At 43.7% G+C, this 17500-nt stretch overlaps 1 protein-coding gene across 1 annotated transcript in view; it reads right to left on the bottom strand.

Moving 5' to 3' along the window:
- Positions 1–17500, bottom strand: part of LOC147031845 (peroxisomal ATPase PEX1-like) — a 105733-nt gene that overhangs the window by 23514 nt on the left and 64719 nt on the right. Inside the window, 6 exon segments of the mRNA XM_085853438.1 lie at positions 3171–3325; positions 3508–3678; positions 9051–9147; positions 13986–14109; positions 14409–14494; positions 14697–14806. Coding sequence (XP_085709564.1) covers positions 3171–3325; positions 3508–3678; positions 9051–9147; positions 13986–14109; positions 14409–14494; positions 14697–14806 — 743 coding nt within the window.

The raw sequence follows: 17500 nt of genomic DNA, 5'->3' as shown, positions 1-17500 counted from the left end.
TTGGGCGTATTCATAACGTGTTGGTCGTATGCATAACATATTAGTAATGGGCACAGAACGTTTCGTTGTGTTATTGATAACTTTTACCAACGAATGCTTAGCCTATTGTCGGCGTTCACAACCTATGCCCAACGATAGTTTAACTTCCGCATAGCGTGCTAAACGTATCGCCGGCGAACTCGTGGCATAGTCTGTTAAGAACCTGCAGCACGCCAATTTAAATCATAACCGCCTGAGAATTTGAAGTGTCAACATCGCAGTCACACCTTGACGATTTTTCCAGCGTATGCCGGCCAATGAAAGATGTGTCTAAAACGCTAGGCGCACGTCAAATACGGTATAGGTAAGTTGTGTATACGTTAAGAGTAGGCTGGAAAACAATGAAGTATGCTGTCATATTACGTGGTATGTGTAATACATCGTGAAATTTCAAGCATACTGAAAATTTTACGACGTACTCAGCGTATGGCTAACACATTCCGCATGCGTTGTCATATGTTCCTGGAACGCTCCGCGATCATTTACACACGACGGACATACGTTACTTGTAGGTTACTCATAAGTCGAAACACGTCAAGGTAATATTTAAGATACCCGCAACCTAATTTTCAACCAATGGGTAACGTCCTTTCAACCTATGAGTAGCGTGCTCTGAGTACCTATGAGTACCCATAACGTATTCGACGTGTGCCAGCGTTTTAGAAAATTTTTTCATCAATCGGCATAAGCTGGCTAAATCGTCAAGGTGTGACAGCCCCTTGATGCTGTTAGTCTATTTGTGCCTTTTTTGCCTGTACCCCTATATCTCGTTACCCCGTGTGCACGATGTGAAAAGCGGGGTTAAGCAATTGGTTAATTTCTGTCCGTCTTTCCGTCTGTCCACAAACGTCAGGTTATGATCGAGGAACAACTTTGTTTTATTTTGTACAATTGAATGTTTTATTTTGTACAATCAAATGTTATATTTTGTACATTCGAATGTTATATTTTGTACAATCGAATGTAATATTTTGTACAATTGAATGTTATATTTTGTACAATTGAACGTTATATTTTGTATAAATGAATGTTATGTTTTGTACAACTGAATGTTATATTTTGTATGATTGAATGTTATATTTTGTATAATTGAATGTTATATTTTGTACAATTGAATGTTATATTTTGTACAATTGAATGTTATGTTTTGTACAATTGAATGTTTTATTTTGTACAATTGAATGTTATATTTTGTATAATTTAATGTTTTATTTTGTATAATTAGGGCTTCAAGCATGGCTGAAGCTCTATTGAAATCGTTAGTATTATTATTATTAAAGGCGTTTTTATGTTCTACTGACCGATTTTGTGGCGGATCTGGAGGGAAAACTGTTCGATGAAATTGAACGAAACTTAACAGGATAATTACTCACCACCTGAAGTTTATACTATGAAACATTTGATGACGTAGGTCATGTGGTATGGCAGCCATATTGGATTTTATCCAAAACCTAAAACATCTTCTTCTCCAGAACGGATAACACGACAGCCTCAAACTTTTGCAAACATTTGCATTGTTCCATGCTAATGTTAATTTGTTAATTTGGTCGAAATCGTTACATAATTTATATGATTTAAAATGATGCCGATTCGCCTCATTAAATATGCAAAATATGCAAATGAGAGTTGAAAAAATGTAATGACAGATTCTGATAGGCCTTGAAGAGGGGATTCCAAATATGTTTACACTATGTCTGTATTTTACCCCAGTGAAGCCCCAGAGCCCCCCAAAGTTGAAAATCACCCATTTTTGACATGTCGTAAAATGAAAACCAAAGAAGATAGACAAAAAGTGACCACACATTCTGGAAGATATTTTAACCTTCTACAAGTTCGCCATTTACATTAATATGCAAATGTGGAGTCATTGGACTTTTTTGGGGACTTGAAAATTTGTCCAGCCTCGATTTGTCCAATGTGAAGTTTCTTTCTCTATCATGTATTGCAATGGGCTTTTCAATCCTTCATTGATATAACATGAGGGACCCCGAAGCTGGACCCCATTGCAGACTTGAAATAACTTTCTAACTCGGAAAACCCATATCATGTGACAGGGTGATGGTGTTGAAATTTGTTAAAATGGAGGCACGCCTTGAAGCCCGGGATGACTGGTTTACCAGTTTTAATTGAATGTTATATTTTGAACATGAATCGGAACATGAATCAGAAAACAAGCCTGCCGTTTAATAGTACTTTGTCTCTGAATTCATCCTGATTGTGCGTGCACAGAGGATTGAGATAAAAAAAAATTTTACTCTTTCTGCCTGCCTGGCATTCAAACAAAATTGAAAATCATTCGAAACAGGAAATGTACTGTTTTTAAGGATGCCATAAAGGACACAAACATCAGTCTCAAATAACTAATATAATATGTTAGGGTGGTGTAATAGACACTGCGTCAATGGTGGTAAAACGGCGGCAAATTCTGGAATTCATTTTTGATGCGGCCTTTACAATATTTATTTTATATAAATTGAATTACATACTTGAACACTATAAAACAAATCGCCTTCTTGTCACTTCCAAGAACTTCCAGTTTTGCAGTATTTGGACATGATAAATAGCGCGTTGAATAAGGGTGGTGTATAAGACTGCTTTATTAGCCTAAATTTCTGGGAATTTTTTTTTTTTAACGATCTTTAAAATCATTATTTATTTCAATTGAAGTATCTTATATATTATTTCCGAGTTTGTGGTTTCGTGTCGCGCCATCTTCGACTTTGTTCTGCGCTCGAGTAACGTGATATTCGGCTTACATAATCTCAAAGACCATATGAGGTGCATGGTACAAAAAAAGTAAATAAAATGGTTCTGAAGCAGTGAAATCGTATTTCACGAACTGCATTAAAGTAAAATTACAATTGATACTCTGCATCAGTTCCTTTCTCAAACACACCCACCCCAACATGTCGCGCAGAGCGCGGGTTATGCTGGTATACTTGAACACGGTGTGGGGTAAATGTGTTCTATGAACTCTCCAGTTGTCAGTATGTTTTCCTGTTGCACTTTATTGCCCAGCTCTTCGATTAGCCATGACTTCTGTATAAAAAGTTTAACTACAGTTTGGCCAAAATGTTATCCTGAGTGCACGATGGGCATGCCTTATACACCGACGGCTATGTAAGTGTTACCTGCCCAGGAGGCTGCAGGTGCACCATGTAGTGGAAGAGGTGCTGGCCACGTGCTGTATTGAGTGATGGATGCAAACAGCTTGTTGATTGTGCTGTGCACAAAAGAACCACAGCATCTCGACGTCGTGATACATGTGATGTCAGTTCCTTCAAAACTGCACAACATGAAGGAAAAAGTGAAGGATTGGCAATGTCAGACAAATTACCACAACTAAATCACAGTATGTTAAAAGGTGACAAATGAATTGGGGCAGACAAAAAGACAGATGCATAAATTCAGGCAGAAATTTAAAAATAGATATGGTGGGTTCAAATGTAGACAACTGAGCAAGCAAACCTGAAGACAAGTATGTGCTCAAAACCCCTTCCTGGCCCTGCTCTAGCTCTACAGACATTGATGTTCCAACCACCTTGTCCACATCATCAATAAAAACGACAGCAGGCTGCCTCCAGGTTGCCTCCTCAAAGGCACGTTCCCATACTTGCCGCACTGTATCACCTCGCTTTCCTGCTCAAGGACAACACACATAGACACAATCATAATCAGTAATAACTAGCAAGATTTATGGACTAATCAGCCTCAGGATAAGCATTACATGATCTTTGTGGCAAAGACTGCTCTGCAAATAATGTAAACACTAACATTAACTTTTTTTTAAAGCTGAATGTGAACTTAGCTTGCATTTGGCTCATTAATCTTCATGATTTTTGCCAATGATACTACACGAGACAGAATGGATGAGACAAGACAAACATGAACATGGAAGATATAACAGAGAACAAAGTACGACATAAAAGCATAATTTCTATTTTTTATCTATCACTGCTGTAAATCTTCGGCTTTCAGAAAGTAAAAGAAGGTAACACCATCCTTATGCCTATTCAAACAAAGAGAGGCAATATTTTACATTCAGCAGATAGAATGTTCAACACAATACAAAATAGCTGAGAAAAGAGTCACTTCTGGGTTTAGTGTTGCATTTCTTCTACTTATTAATTTATCATAAGACACTTCAAAGCATTGCACCGTTTCTCCAGAAGAATCATCAAGCGGACTCATCTCTCAATTTCCATGGTCAGCTCCTGGAAGAGGTTCAGTCTCTTGAACCATGACCCAGGGGTGCAAATTAACGGCCGCCCAGTCGCCAATGGCGCCTAACTTTTGTGCTGGGCGGGTACACAATACTGCCTTACCTGCCCGGCTGGCGAATCACCGGTGATTCCTGTTATTTTGTACAATTTGTACGAGCTTCTCTATTAGAACAACTGTTTTTGTCCGCAGAAATCCGGAGAAATCACTGGTAGTTCTGCGGCGGCCATTTTGTCTGTTTTCATCTCGTTCCAAATCACACATGATTGCGCGAGATTTGACGGTTTGGCGCGGTTTGGACGCATTTTCTCATGCCCAGGTTGGTTAAATGAGTGAATTTGGGTGATTAAGTGAGTTTCATGGGTGAGGTTAGGTGAATGAGTGAGATTGATGAGGCTTTTGGGTTAATGAGTGAGTTTGATGAGTGAGGTTAGATGAATGAGTGAGTTTGATGGGTGAGGTTGGGTGAATGAGTGCGTTTGATGAGTGAAGTTAGGTGAATGAGTGAGTTTGATGAGTGAGGTTAGGTGGATGAGTGAGTTTATATGTGATGTTGGGTGGACGAGTAGTACCCCCACCATTGTCCATCACCCACAACCCCCCCCACCCCATTGTCCATCACCCACAACCCCCCCCCCATCGTCCATCAGCCACAACCACCCTCACAACCACCCCATCACCCACAAAAATGCCCCCCAGCACTACACACAACCCCTGTCTCCCACCCCCCATCACCCACACAAAAAGGTCCCCCCCCATCCCCCCCAACCTCCACCTCCCTGCATCATCCCCCTCCCCACTCATCAAGCTCACTCATCCATCCATCTAACGAACCTCCTCCATCAAACTCACTCATCCAACCAACCTCACTCATCAAACTCACTCATCCAACCAACCTCATCCATCAACCTCACTCATCCAACCAACCTCACGCATCAAACTCACTCATCCAACCAACCTCACGCATCAAACTCACTCATCCAACCAACCTCACTCAAACTCACTCATCCAACCAACCTCACTCATCAAACTCACTCATCCAACCAACCTCACTCATCCAACCAACCTCACGCATCAAACTCACTCATCCAACCAACCTCACTCATCAAACGCACTCATCCAACCAACCTCACTCATCAAACTCACTCATCCAACCAACCTCACGCATCAAACGCACTCATCCAACCAACCTCACGCATCAAACGCACTCATCCAACCAACCTCACGCATCAAACTCACTCATCCAACCAACCTCACGCATCAAACTCACTCATCCAACCAACCTCACTCATCAAACTCACTCATCCAACCTACCTCACTCATCAAATGCACTCATCCAACCAACCTCACGCATCAAACTCACTCATCCAACCAACCTCACTCATCAAACTCACTCATCCAACCAACCTCACGCATCAAACTCACTCATGTGAGTATATTAAAAGTGTTTGATATCAAATTTGTGACTTTTGTCTTTATTTTATTGGGCCGGTAGAAATTCTGCTGGGCCGGTAACTTTTTCTAGTCACCGACCCTGCTGGCCGGCGGATAAAAATGTTAATTTGCACCCCTGTGACCTCTTCTAACATAACCAATGTAAAAGCTGGCCTCCTAAGCCAGGCACAGAATGTGAATCCTCTGTCATTCCAAGTCAATCCTTGAAAGGTAAGAACTCACAACCTGCAAGGCTTTTGTGCATAACTCAATAGAGTGTAGCTCACCACTATGGGCTAGGGCATCACACATCTTTCTTTCCTTGATTCTGTGGAACTGAAAGCTCTCCACATATTGGCACATCCTGCCATGAGGCAGAAGCAGAAGGCCTGTTGTTTCACATCACAGACAGGTCGGTGGTCTCTGTTATTTACCACTTCTCCTCCGGTCTCGCCTCCCTCCTCTCTCAGCCCTCTGACCCGCCCCAGAAAATCCAGGATGCAAATGCTTTTGCAGTAGACCCCTCCTGGTTGAACTTCCAAATTCCATGCTTTCCGCCCAGCTCCATCCTTTTATTCCTCTTTCCTTTCATTTGTGGAACTGCCTTCTGAAGATTGTTCAGTTGCATTCTTTCCTCCTGAACTTTAAGCAAATTGTGCACCACCATGTGACATCATTCTACATACCTACCTGCAATATTTTATCCCCATTAACACTATCTAACCCAACCCTCTTACTTACAGGTCACTGTGTGTGTGTGTCTCTCTCTCTGTCTCTCTCTCTGTCTCTCTCTCTCTCTCTGTCTCTCTCTCTGTCTCTCTCTCTGTCTCTCTCTGTCTCTCTCTTCTTTTCCATTTCCTCATTCGATCTCTTGCTTGTTGTATCCAACTGTGGCCCCACCCTACTCTCAGTATGTGGCCTTTGTCACCTCTGCCACCTCGTTCTTACATGAACCTTGAACCTTGAGCAATTTTTTTTTTTTTAAGTTCAATGTATCAACAAGTTCATTAATTCTAGAAATATTGCCATTTTCAAGTCCGTCCATGAGTCACTGAAATTATCAACCGAATAACCCTCCATTAATGACATCTTTCATTTACTTAACTGATGTTAATTATTTTGGCATCGAGCCCTTAAACCTACAGACCTGTCCCAAAATCAAGCAAGACAATAAGGTTTCTGTTCATTAGTTTGTAACATACAAAGTTTAGATATCTGGCTATCAACTTCCTCACAAAAATGGTGAACAGATACATTGGGGCAGGAATGTAACTTGATTTAACCCTATATCTTCAGCATCTGGTCGGTGACAGCCTTTGACAGTTAATACCAAGGACAAAAAAAAAATCCAAATGGCAATAATTCTTTGCTTTACTGATGCAACATCTCAGGTTCTGTCAGTATAACCATTGCTATAGATATCTTCTTCTTCTTTCATATGTAGCACATGGCTACAAGTAGCACCATTGGCTGAGGGTGTAGCTGTGCCATTGATGCAACACCCTCTGTAGGTTATGGCAGGAATTTGGAATTTGGCCATGGAGTCAGCAATAGCTTGCCTCCTCTTCATGAAGGACACCGTGGGATCGTTAACGTCCACCAAATAATGCTGGCAGATGGGTCACCCAGTTTAACGTCTGGTCTGTCTTGCCCTGCATGCAAGAGGAATGACGCACACATTGATGCCTTGTCCTGCTTGCAAGTCAATGGGATGATTGTTTTCAACTGGAACGAGATTTAAATCCAGGATAGAGGGTCAGCAGCGAGTGTACATACCTCGAGGTCGAGGCCATTTTGCTAGCCACGATTACCTCTGCAACCAAAAGGTGGATGGAGGTTATGTTTTCATCCCCATCTGTTGGGTCGCCGAAATAGGTGACCCTTATTGTTGGGTCGCCGAAATAGGTGACCCTTATTGTCAGTAATTCTGTCTGTTTGTTTGGATGTTTGTTCATTTGTCATCAGCATAATTGGTAGTAAACGTGGGCGGATTTTGACCAAACTCGGGTGGTAGGTACATCTTATGACCTCGTGCTTTGGAAATTGTGATGGTTGCTCGGGACGCTTTGGTTCCCTAGCAACAACCGAAAAACCTTCAAAATCGGTACCGTTCACGCGAAATCAATTCCGAAAGCCATTATCCCACGTAGGGTTATGAAATTTGGCACGAATAATCTACAGGTGATGCTCTATCAAATATATTCCGGTTTTTGTGATACATGGAATACTTTACCAGCAGCGCCCCCTAAAATTAGGGTACGCGTGAAAATTGGCGAAAATTGAAGGGCCCCTAGCGACCAGGTGAGTGCATCGATACGAATGAAACTTTGGTTCATGGTACTCAATGAGTATTACAACTTTGCCTCAGGACATATTGACGATTTCGCTTAGGTCAGGGGTCAAAGGTCAATTAGTGCAAAAATCGATAATATGCGAGAGCTGGAGGTGCCTTCGCGCCAAATGCTACTCCTCCTAGGGTTATGGTCGGATGGTCATGAAAATTCACACTAATCGTCTGGAATAAATTGTGCACAAACCATCGAGCCGGATTTTTGATTTAGATCTTTGATCACCCACAGCACCCCCTCAAACTTTGGGGATTTCCAATTTCAAACCGCATTTTCGGTACTTTTCATTCAAATGGATACCGAGTAGTTTCCAGTAGATGGAACTGGATGAGATTTGATATGCATAATCTTAAGGTGATTCCCTGTCCGCTATATATAATGACATCCATTTTGCTCTCTATCTTATAGTTTCCATGGTCGGTGACCCATCGCCGCCTACCGGCTTGTCTGTGTTTGTTTGTGAGCAGAATATCTCAAAAAGTTATGGACGGATTTGGATGAAATCTGGTGGACAGGATGGGTGTGTGACAAGGATGAATTGATGAGAATTTCGTGAAGATCTGGATCCAAATACTCAAATTTTTAAAGTGATTCATTCACCATTGAGAGATGGGGCTAAAAACAATACATAGCATGATATCTAAAAAAGTTGTAGATCGATTATGACAAAACTTGGTGGATGAGTTGGGTAGGTGACAAGAACAAACCAATTAGATTGTTTGTGTGTGACAAGGATGAATGGTCCGGATGCAGATTCGGACTCTCAGTGGGATACAAAACGTAAACTGTTCAGCCTGGCAGATGTAGGCGCTCTACCGAGTGCCGCTATAGTTTATTCTTCGGATATGATTTTCTAAGACAACTATTTGCATAATATAAATCAAGATAGCTTTGCTTCTTTGTGTCAATTCTCCAAATAAGTTGTTTTTTTCTGACAAGGAATTTAAGAAGTGTTTGCTTATGAAATACGTTTAACAAACATTCTGAACTCAGGTCAGCACCCCATACCTTTCAAAGTCTTGCACTCCACTATGTGTACATAGGCTCCAAGCTTCTCTGCAGCCTCTTTGCAAAGAGCTCCAGCCAGAGAGGTCTTACCTGTGCCCTGCAGCACACACTTCGACTTAAATTCAGGAATAAGAGTACAACAGATGAAATTATTGCAAGCCAGAGCTTACACCATGTGCATACTATTATTGCGATGATGGAAAAAGACCCCGAGAAGTTACATCCAACACATAAAAGAACCCTGGACTTGAAGATATTTCCATAGTGATTGTTTCGTTAAGTTTCCCATCCCCTCATATCAGGGGAAAGGGAGATGCATTGTGATTGTAGTTGGACCCTTCCGCATTGTTCTCTTCCTCATTCCCAAACCTTCATTCTCAACTCCGAATTTAAACCTCATTCCCAAACTTTCATTCTCCATCTCTGTAAATGAACCACCATTTTCAATCACCATTCCCGAGCCCTTATTTTCTGACACCCGGACTCGAACCACCATTCTCATGCTTCATTCTCAAACACACTTTTACTCACACCAAGTCACCTCACCAGTGTTTCGACCAGATAATTGCTAGTTTAGTGCTGTGATCTTCTTCTTGCGTATGGCAGCTTAGCTACCGGGGTAGCTATCATTTCTTGGAAGCGCGACTGTGTCGCTGATGCAGTGCCCCTCTACCAGTACACACTGGTACTCATTTCGCCGACCTCGGAAGGATGACAGGCCGAGTTAACCCCACCTGGTATTAATTCAGCAGCCAACGGGGCTTGAACTCAGGACTCTAGGATCCCAAGCCGCCACCCGAACCACCAAGCCAACACCAGGCTAGCGCTGTGATTATTGTAACCCTTCGCTGTTCCAACATCCCAGTCAAATCGGATCAAATGAGGACACTTCCTGAAACGCGGTAATTAATCAAAGCAGATTATTCCCCAATGTGCTGAGTGTAAAGGGCGTTTCTCACGTCCTGGTGACGCAAAAGTCACCACACGTGGCACTCACCAAATTGCCAGGCAGAACAGGCACTGATGAAGCCGGTATAACTGACTTCTTACAGGTCTTTTACGCAGGTCTTTCAAGTGATTCTCATCCTGCTTACAGGGGAATTCACACATTGCGTTCCTCCAAGCCCATTCCTTGGTGTACTGCAGTTAGAGCAGAGGGTGGTGGGCTCTTGACAGAGCAGAGGATGGTGGGCTCTTGAGTGGAGGCGGCCAATGGGCCAACCACGTGCCTCATGGTTGCAGCAGGTTGATAAGCATCTCAAGGAAATGGGGATGGGCCAGGCATCTGCCTGGAGGATGGCTAGACGGAGGCCCCTGGAGTACAGGCAGAAAGTGGACGCAGCGACGCACTGCTCCGGCGCATGCTCCCATACCTGACTTGACCTGACCTTTCACATACACACCATATAATCTTGCATCTTTCAGCGCATACACTTCAGGGCTTGTCTGTTATCGAGGAGCTCCTTGTCCGCACCATCTGCTTGAGCACCAGCGTCCAGAGCAGTCAGGCTTTACACCAAAGAGGTCAACGATTGACCGTATCCTTGCACTTCGTGTCCTCACCGAACGCAGACGAGAGTTTCGGCAGGGGCTGCTTGCAGCCTATGTTGATCTCTGTAAAGCGTTCGATTCAGTGAATCGGGATGTCCTCTGGAGGATTCTTGGTCTTCGTGGGGTGCCACCGACACTGATCGATCTGATGTCTGAACTCTACTCTGGTACTGAGAGTGCTGTGAAGTGTGGTGGTACCATCTCTGACTTATTTCCAGTTGTCACTGGAGTTCGTCAGGGATGTGTACTTGCCCCCACACTTTTCAGCACTTGTATGGACTGGATTTTAGGGAGGATGTCGGAGAGATCAAGTTGCGGTGCATCGTTTGGCAATGTCAAGATCTCGGACCTTGATTTTGCAGATGATGCAGTCATCTTTGCGGAGACTTTAGACATCCTCTTGGGGGCCCTCGAGGTGCTGAATGAGGAGTCGGAGCCATTGAGATTATGGGTTTCTTGGGTCAAAACGAAGATCCAGGCTTTCGGTGACATCTTGGATGCTGCTGTCCTGTCTGTGTCTGTTTGTGGTGAGGATGTTGAGGTCGTGGAGAGATTCACTTACCTTGGCAGTGATATTCATGTCTCTGCTGGCTGCGAGTCAGAGGTCAATAGACGTCTGGGTCGGGCCTGGGGAGTCATGGATTCACTGGATCATGGGGTGTGGCGCTGCCGGTACCTGTGCGGGAGGACGAAAGTCCGAGTCTTCAGGTCCTTGGTACTTCCAGTCTTGCTCTATGGGTGCGAGACTTGGACTCTGACCAAGGATCTGAGACGGAGACTTAATTCCTTTGGTACCAGGTCTCTTCGGAGAATCCTTGGCTATCGCTGGTCGGATTTTGTGTCCAACGAGCGGTTGCTGAGAGAGACTCGGATGAGATTTGTCACCTGCATAGTCCGTGAGCGTTAGTTGCGGCTGTATGGACATGTGGCTCGTTTTCCTGACACTGATCCTGCTCACCAGATTCTCTCAGCGAGGGAGTCTCATGAGTGGAGGAGGCCAGTGGGCCGACCACGTGCCTCATGGTTGCAGCAGGTTGACCATCATCTCAAGGAGATGGGGATGGGCCTGGCATCTGCCTGGGGGATGGCCAGACGGAGGCCCCTGGAGTACCGGCGGAAAGTGGACGCAGCGACGCGCTGTTCTGGCACATGCTCCCATACCTGACCTGTTATCGAGCATCAACGAACAACACGAGACTCCCAACACTTCTTTTCAGAGCTAAGCATAACATGGCACTGCATGACAGCACACCTCTCACTCACCTGCATCGACACCTCGTTGAGGCCCATTGGGGCCAAGCCTGCTCATGTACAAGTGAGGAAGGCATCGCCAACACGCCCCAACTTCTTCTTTCTTTCTGTCCCCTTTTCTGTCGAATTTCCCCGGATGAATGTGGCACCTGTCTGCATTTCATTTACGGCCAGTTATATTGTTGCGGAGCCGGGCGACAGCCACGAGCACGACCGTGAGATGGAGCTGCAGCGTCGGCTCGACCGATCGCCCAGAATTCAGATCGTACTTCTTCGGAAAACTCCGGAAAAGTACGGGTCACTTTTTGGACCGTGAAGGGTCAATATTTCTACCACGTGGTACAGGGTTATTTGCCAAATCTTCAAAATACCTCGAGACCACGTGGCGATCTACCGAGTCTTCACACCCTCGACGGCACCCTACGGAACGAGCTGCTTAGCGTGCTCGTTCCGTGTGCGACCCGAGCGGTTTGATCGCCGAGTTCCGTCGGTACAATTATCTCGTTAAAACGGCCACGGTAGTGACCTGATAATTCCCCAGCACGCGACACGCTCAGTCAATGAAAGAATATACGCGAACGAGCTGAAACATTGAACAAATGGGGGTTTATTTATAATGCAATAGGTGGGGAATGAGGGAAGCATGTAAGGGCAGAGCGAAACCGAATATTAAGAATTGCAATTTTATACAGCACAAGCACTTAAACAATTTACTACTTAAAGATGGGGCCCACAGGACACGGACACACACACACACACACACACACACACACACACACACACACACACACACACACACACACACACACACACACACACACACACACACACACACACACAATCGGACCAAATGGTCTATAATTGGACTTCCAGCCCGGAGGACAGTCGGGCTGAAGATCAGGGTAGTTGGCTACCTGGCCGCAAGCGCGCGGCTGCGCGTCCACTCCTTCCCGGAGCTCCGGTCACCGAAGGACGGACCAGTGCAGCCGAACCCAGCTGAGGTGAGATGAGGTGATCGTCAAGCTCGTGATCATGTGGAGGAGGAGGCGGAGGAGGAGGACGAGGACGAGGACGACGACGACCAGGGCGGCGACCACTCACGACGACTGATCACGACTGACCAACGACCACTGACGCCGGGGACTACTGACGACCAGGACTGACGACGACGACGAGGACTGTGGAAAATCTCTCTCCTCAGACCAGCCGTCTGCGCTCTTATTCCCTCGTCCCCCGCGGAGGGAGGGGGTGTCTCCACCCTCCCCGCTTCTCCACACCAGACGCCCTTGTGCGCAGAATCCCTCGTCGCACTGGCACCGGCCAGTTTTGGCACGCATATCGCTCTCACTGGCCAAAACTGGCGGCAAGCCCTTCGATTGGCCAGGTGGCGTGGTGACATCACATGGACCGCCCCTCACACAGTCAGGGAAGTCCGATTGGCCGAGCGACGGTCACGTCACTCGACGCATCCCAATTGGTCGAGAGCCACCGCGATGCTCCTCCTTGAACTCCGCCCTCGTACGTGATCGACCGCATGGGAATAATGGCGTCGGTCAGAGTGAGGTGAAGGTGTTGCTGGCGTTGATGGGGGTGTAGAAATGAACGAAAAGAAAACCTGACTATTAAAATAACTTCACAGCGCATGAACATTTATTTACCCATTAGACAAGGGACGGGAGCTATCTAAAAACACATACTTACCGATATAACTGATCTATAGAAACCTGGATGTCTGTGTGCTCATGGTTTCCAGATTCGCAACAATATTAGGGGTTCTTTGAATCATAGTGGTAAGACTGTTTCTTATGTGACACTTACAATCTCCTGTAAATAAGTGCCTATAAATACGTGCCATTGAACACAAGATTTGCTTTTTTCCAAACCTGCTCAGTGTCTATTTTCCTCCATTGGTTAGACATATTATGTCTAACCCCACACACACACACACACACACACACACACACACACACACACACACACACACACACACACACACACACACACACACACACACACACACACACACACACACACACACACACACACACACACACACACACACACACACACACACACCTGCTCCATTATAGATACCGGCAGAGGAGAAACATCTGCCAGTACACATCTTCATACCCTCTGTCCAGTAATTAGAAGAGCACCAAGAGGCAGACCCATCGATAGTTGATGAAACAGATGACTCGATCTTAAGCCATCAGCAATGAACTGCCAGCACGAATGACCCACATCACCCAGTCCACTGCATGCCCAGATATGAATGGCCAACAGTGAGGCACAGATAAACTTCTACTTTCACTAAAACAGCAACCCTCTTCACAGACTCATAAATCCCACCACATCCCACAAATATGTTATTTAAAAAATTAAAATAACCCAACCATTATTGCAATTTAATGTAGGAGTTATATCGTATAATCATGACAGTGACTGATGGAGCCAGTGTGATATTTTTGTGCTCCTACGCACTGTCACAAATGTAAACATATGCACGGATAAAGTAAAAATGTTCGACGCACAACATTCAGGAGTAAAACGCACCCAAGGCAATAGAGTCGAGTGAAAGGGAGCCTTTGCTCTAAATTTTCCAGTGTTCCTCCACTTATGTCAGCTTGATGCAAATCCACCTGTGAATGTTTAAACATTCATCACAGCTCCAAACCAAATGGTGCATCTAACTTAAACACAATAACTTTTTGTTCTAAGCTAATGAAACAAAACAATTGAATGGAGGGGGGGGGGGGTTGAATGTCTTGAAGTGAAAGTGCAGTGCAACAAAAATTTCGATAAATCATAATCATGTATTGATGAACTTGGTGATGATGCAACCTCTATTTTTGTAGCATCAAGAAATGGGGACATCATTAGGCACTGGTCCTCTTCCTTGCTTCCTGATCCCTGAACCTTGGTCACGCTCAGCAAAAACATTACTAGTCGATCTATAGAAGGAGAAAACAAAATGACAATGTGTGATCACTGCGACTGTGTAATATATAATACATAACAACATAATGTGTAATACATAACGGTAACACAAAACACTTGAAATTAATTAATGCTGCAGAGATGCTAAAATGTTGATGCACAGACAACATGGATAAACCTCAAAATTTTCAGCATTATAAGACACATTCATACACCAAGCAAATAGAATATAATTGGCATGGTAACACAAAACATGAAGATTTGCACCGTGTCAAAGGTGCTGTATGTATATGTATGTATGTATGTATGTATGTATGTATGTATGTATGTATGTATGTATGTATGTATGTATGTATGTATGTATGTATGTATGTATGTATGTATGTATGTATGTATGTATGTATATATATATATATATATATATATATATATATATATATATATATATATATATATATATATATATATATATATATATATATATATATATATATATATATATATATATATATATATATATATATATATATATATATATATATATGCCTGGTGTTGGCGCAGTGGTTAGGGCAGCGGCTTGGGATCCAAAAGGTCCTGAGTTCAAGCCCCGTTGGGCCACTGAATAAATACACCAGGGGGTTGACTCAGCCTGTCATCCTTCCGAGGTCAGCGAAATGAGTACCAGTATACTGGGCCGGTGTATATCCCGGTTACATTTAGGTGTACCATATCCCTGTGTCGTAAGAGGCGACCAGGGTTGCGTCAGGAAGGGCATCCGGCGTAAAACATGTGCCAAATCACAATGCGGATCAGACGGATGATCCGCTGTGGCGACCCCTAACGCGAGCAGCCAAAAGAAGAAGAAGAAGATCCCTGTGTCGTAAGAGGCGACCAGGGTTGCGTCAGGAAGGGCATCCGGCGTAAAACATGTGCCAAATTACGATGCGGATCATATGGATGATCCGCTGTGGCGACCCCTAACGGGAGCAGCCGAAAGAAGAAGAAGAAGAAGATTATATATATATATATATATATATATATATATATATATATATATATATATATATATATATATATATATATATATATATATATATATATATATATATATATATATATACACACACACACAGGGTGTCCCAAAAAAAAATGTACTCACATTTTGGCTCCTGATAACTCATTGAATTTTTCATTTATTTTCAGATCAAATTGACCCTAATAATGGCAGAAGTACGACTAGGTTTTGAAGAAAGTTAAATTTATCATAAAGTGCTACTGGAAGCACGAAAACATCATGGAAGTGCAAAGACAATTTAGAAGACATTTTCACAAAGATCCACCAACGCGACGCATAATTGCTCGCATCCAAGATAAGTTTGAAACAGATGGAACTGTGCATGACGTCCATAAGGAGCGTTCAGGAAGACCACGGTCATCAACCACCCCCGCAAAGGAAAATCAATTGCTGGGAACCCTCCACCGATCCCCACGGAAATCTGTACGACAAATGGCTCGTGAGACAGGAATCCCAAAATCAAGCGCCCATCGCATCTTGAAGCGAATTAATTGGAAAAGTTACATTCCAAAATTAATCCACGCTCTTAATGAAGATGATGTTGACCGGAGAGCTGAATTTTGTGAGTGGTACCTGGGCAAATGCGAAGAAGATGCAACATTTCCATCCAAAATTGTTTGGAGCGATTAGGCCAGCTTCAAGTTAAATGGCTCAATTAACCGACACAATTGCACCTACTGGGCTCCTGAAAATCCACATGTTACTCTGGAACACCATTTAAACTTATCAGGGGTTACTGTGTGGTGTGGGATATCAGCATTGGGCATCCTAGGGCCATTCTTTTTTGACCAAACTGTCACTGGGGATGTTTACTTAAACTTGCTGCAGGAATCCGTCGGTCCACGTATCGAAGAGCTATTTGGTGACAAAGAGATTTACTTTCAACAAGATGAAGCAGCTCCCCACTACCACCGTGATGCAAGGGCCTATCTCGAAGCAACTTTTCCGAACAGATGGATTGGGTGAAGAGGTAGTGTTGAATTCCCTGCGCGTTCCCCAGACCTCACTCCAATGGACTTCTTTTTATGGGGATATCTCAAAGATAAGGTTTACGGCTCAAAACCAGCAACAGTCGATGAGCTGAAAGAAGAAATTGAAAGACAATGTCTTGCAGTTCCAAATGAAATGATTCGTAACGCTGTTGAATCCATTGGTCCGCGTTATCGGCTGTGTTTGGAACGTGATGGTCGTCAGTTTGAACATTTGTAAATATGCATTTATCCATTTATACATTAATTTTGTTTCGAAGTCAATAAACAACGCATTTATTATCATTTCAAGAGTACATTTTTTTGGGACAATATATATATATATATATATATATATATATATATATATATATATATATATATATATATATATATACATATACATATACATATATATACATATACATATATATACATATATATATATAGTTACAGATACGGGGGGGGGGGGGGATTCGGACGAGTGCGTCAATCACTGTCTGTAACCAGTTTGGGTTTTCGCACCCTACTCTCGACAGCCAAATGTTACAGATTCGGCGCCACTCCAACCACCGCCGTCTCCGGGGTTATAACACTGGCTGGTTCGGCACAGGCCTCGGGTCACGCGTCTCGAATCGCGATACCAACGTACCCCTGGACCTTAC

The sequence above is a fragment of the Eptatretus burgeri genome, chromosome 2 (genome assembly GCF_056783735.1).
Source record: "Eptatretus burgeri isolate ZD-2024b chromosome 2, Ebu_testis_v1, whole genome shotgun sequence".
Lineage (NCBI taxonomy): Eukaryota > Metazoa > Chordata > Myxini > Myxiniformes > Myxinidae > Eptatretus > Eptatretus burgeri.
Note: the sequence above shows the minus strand (reverse complement) of the source record. Positions and strands in the feature narration are given on the sequence as shown.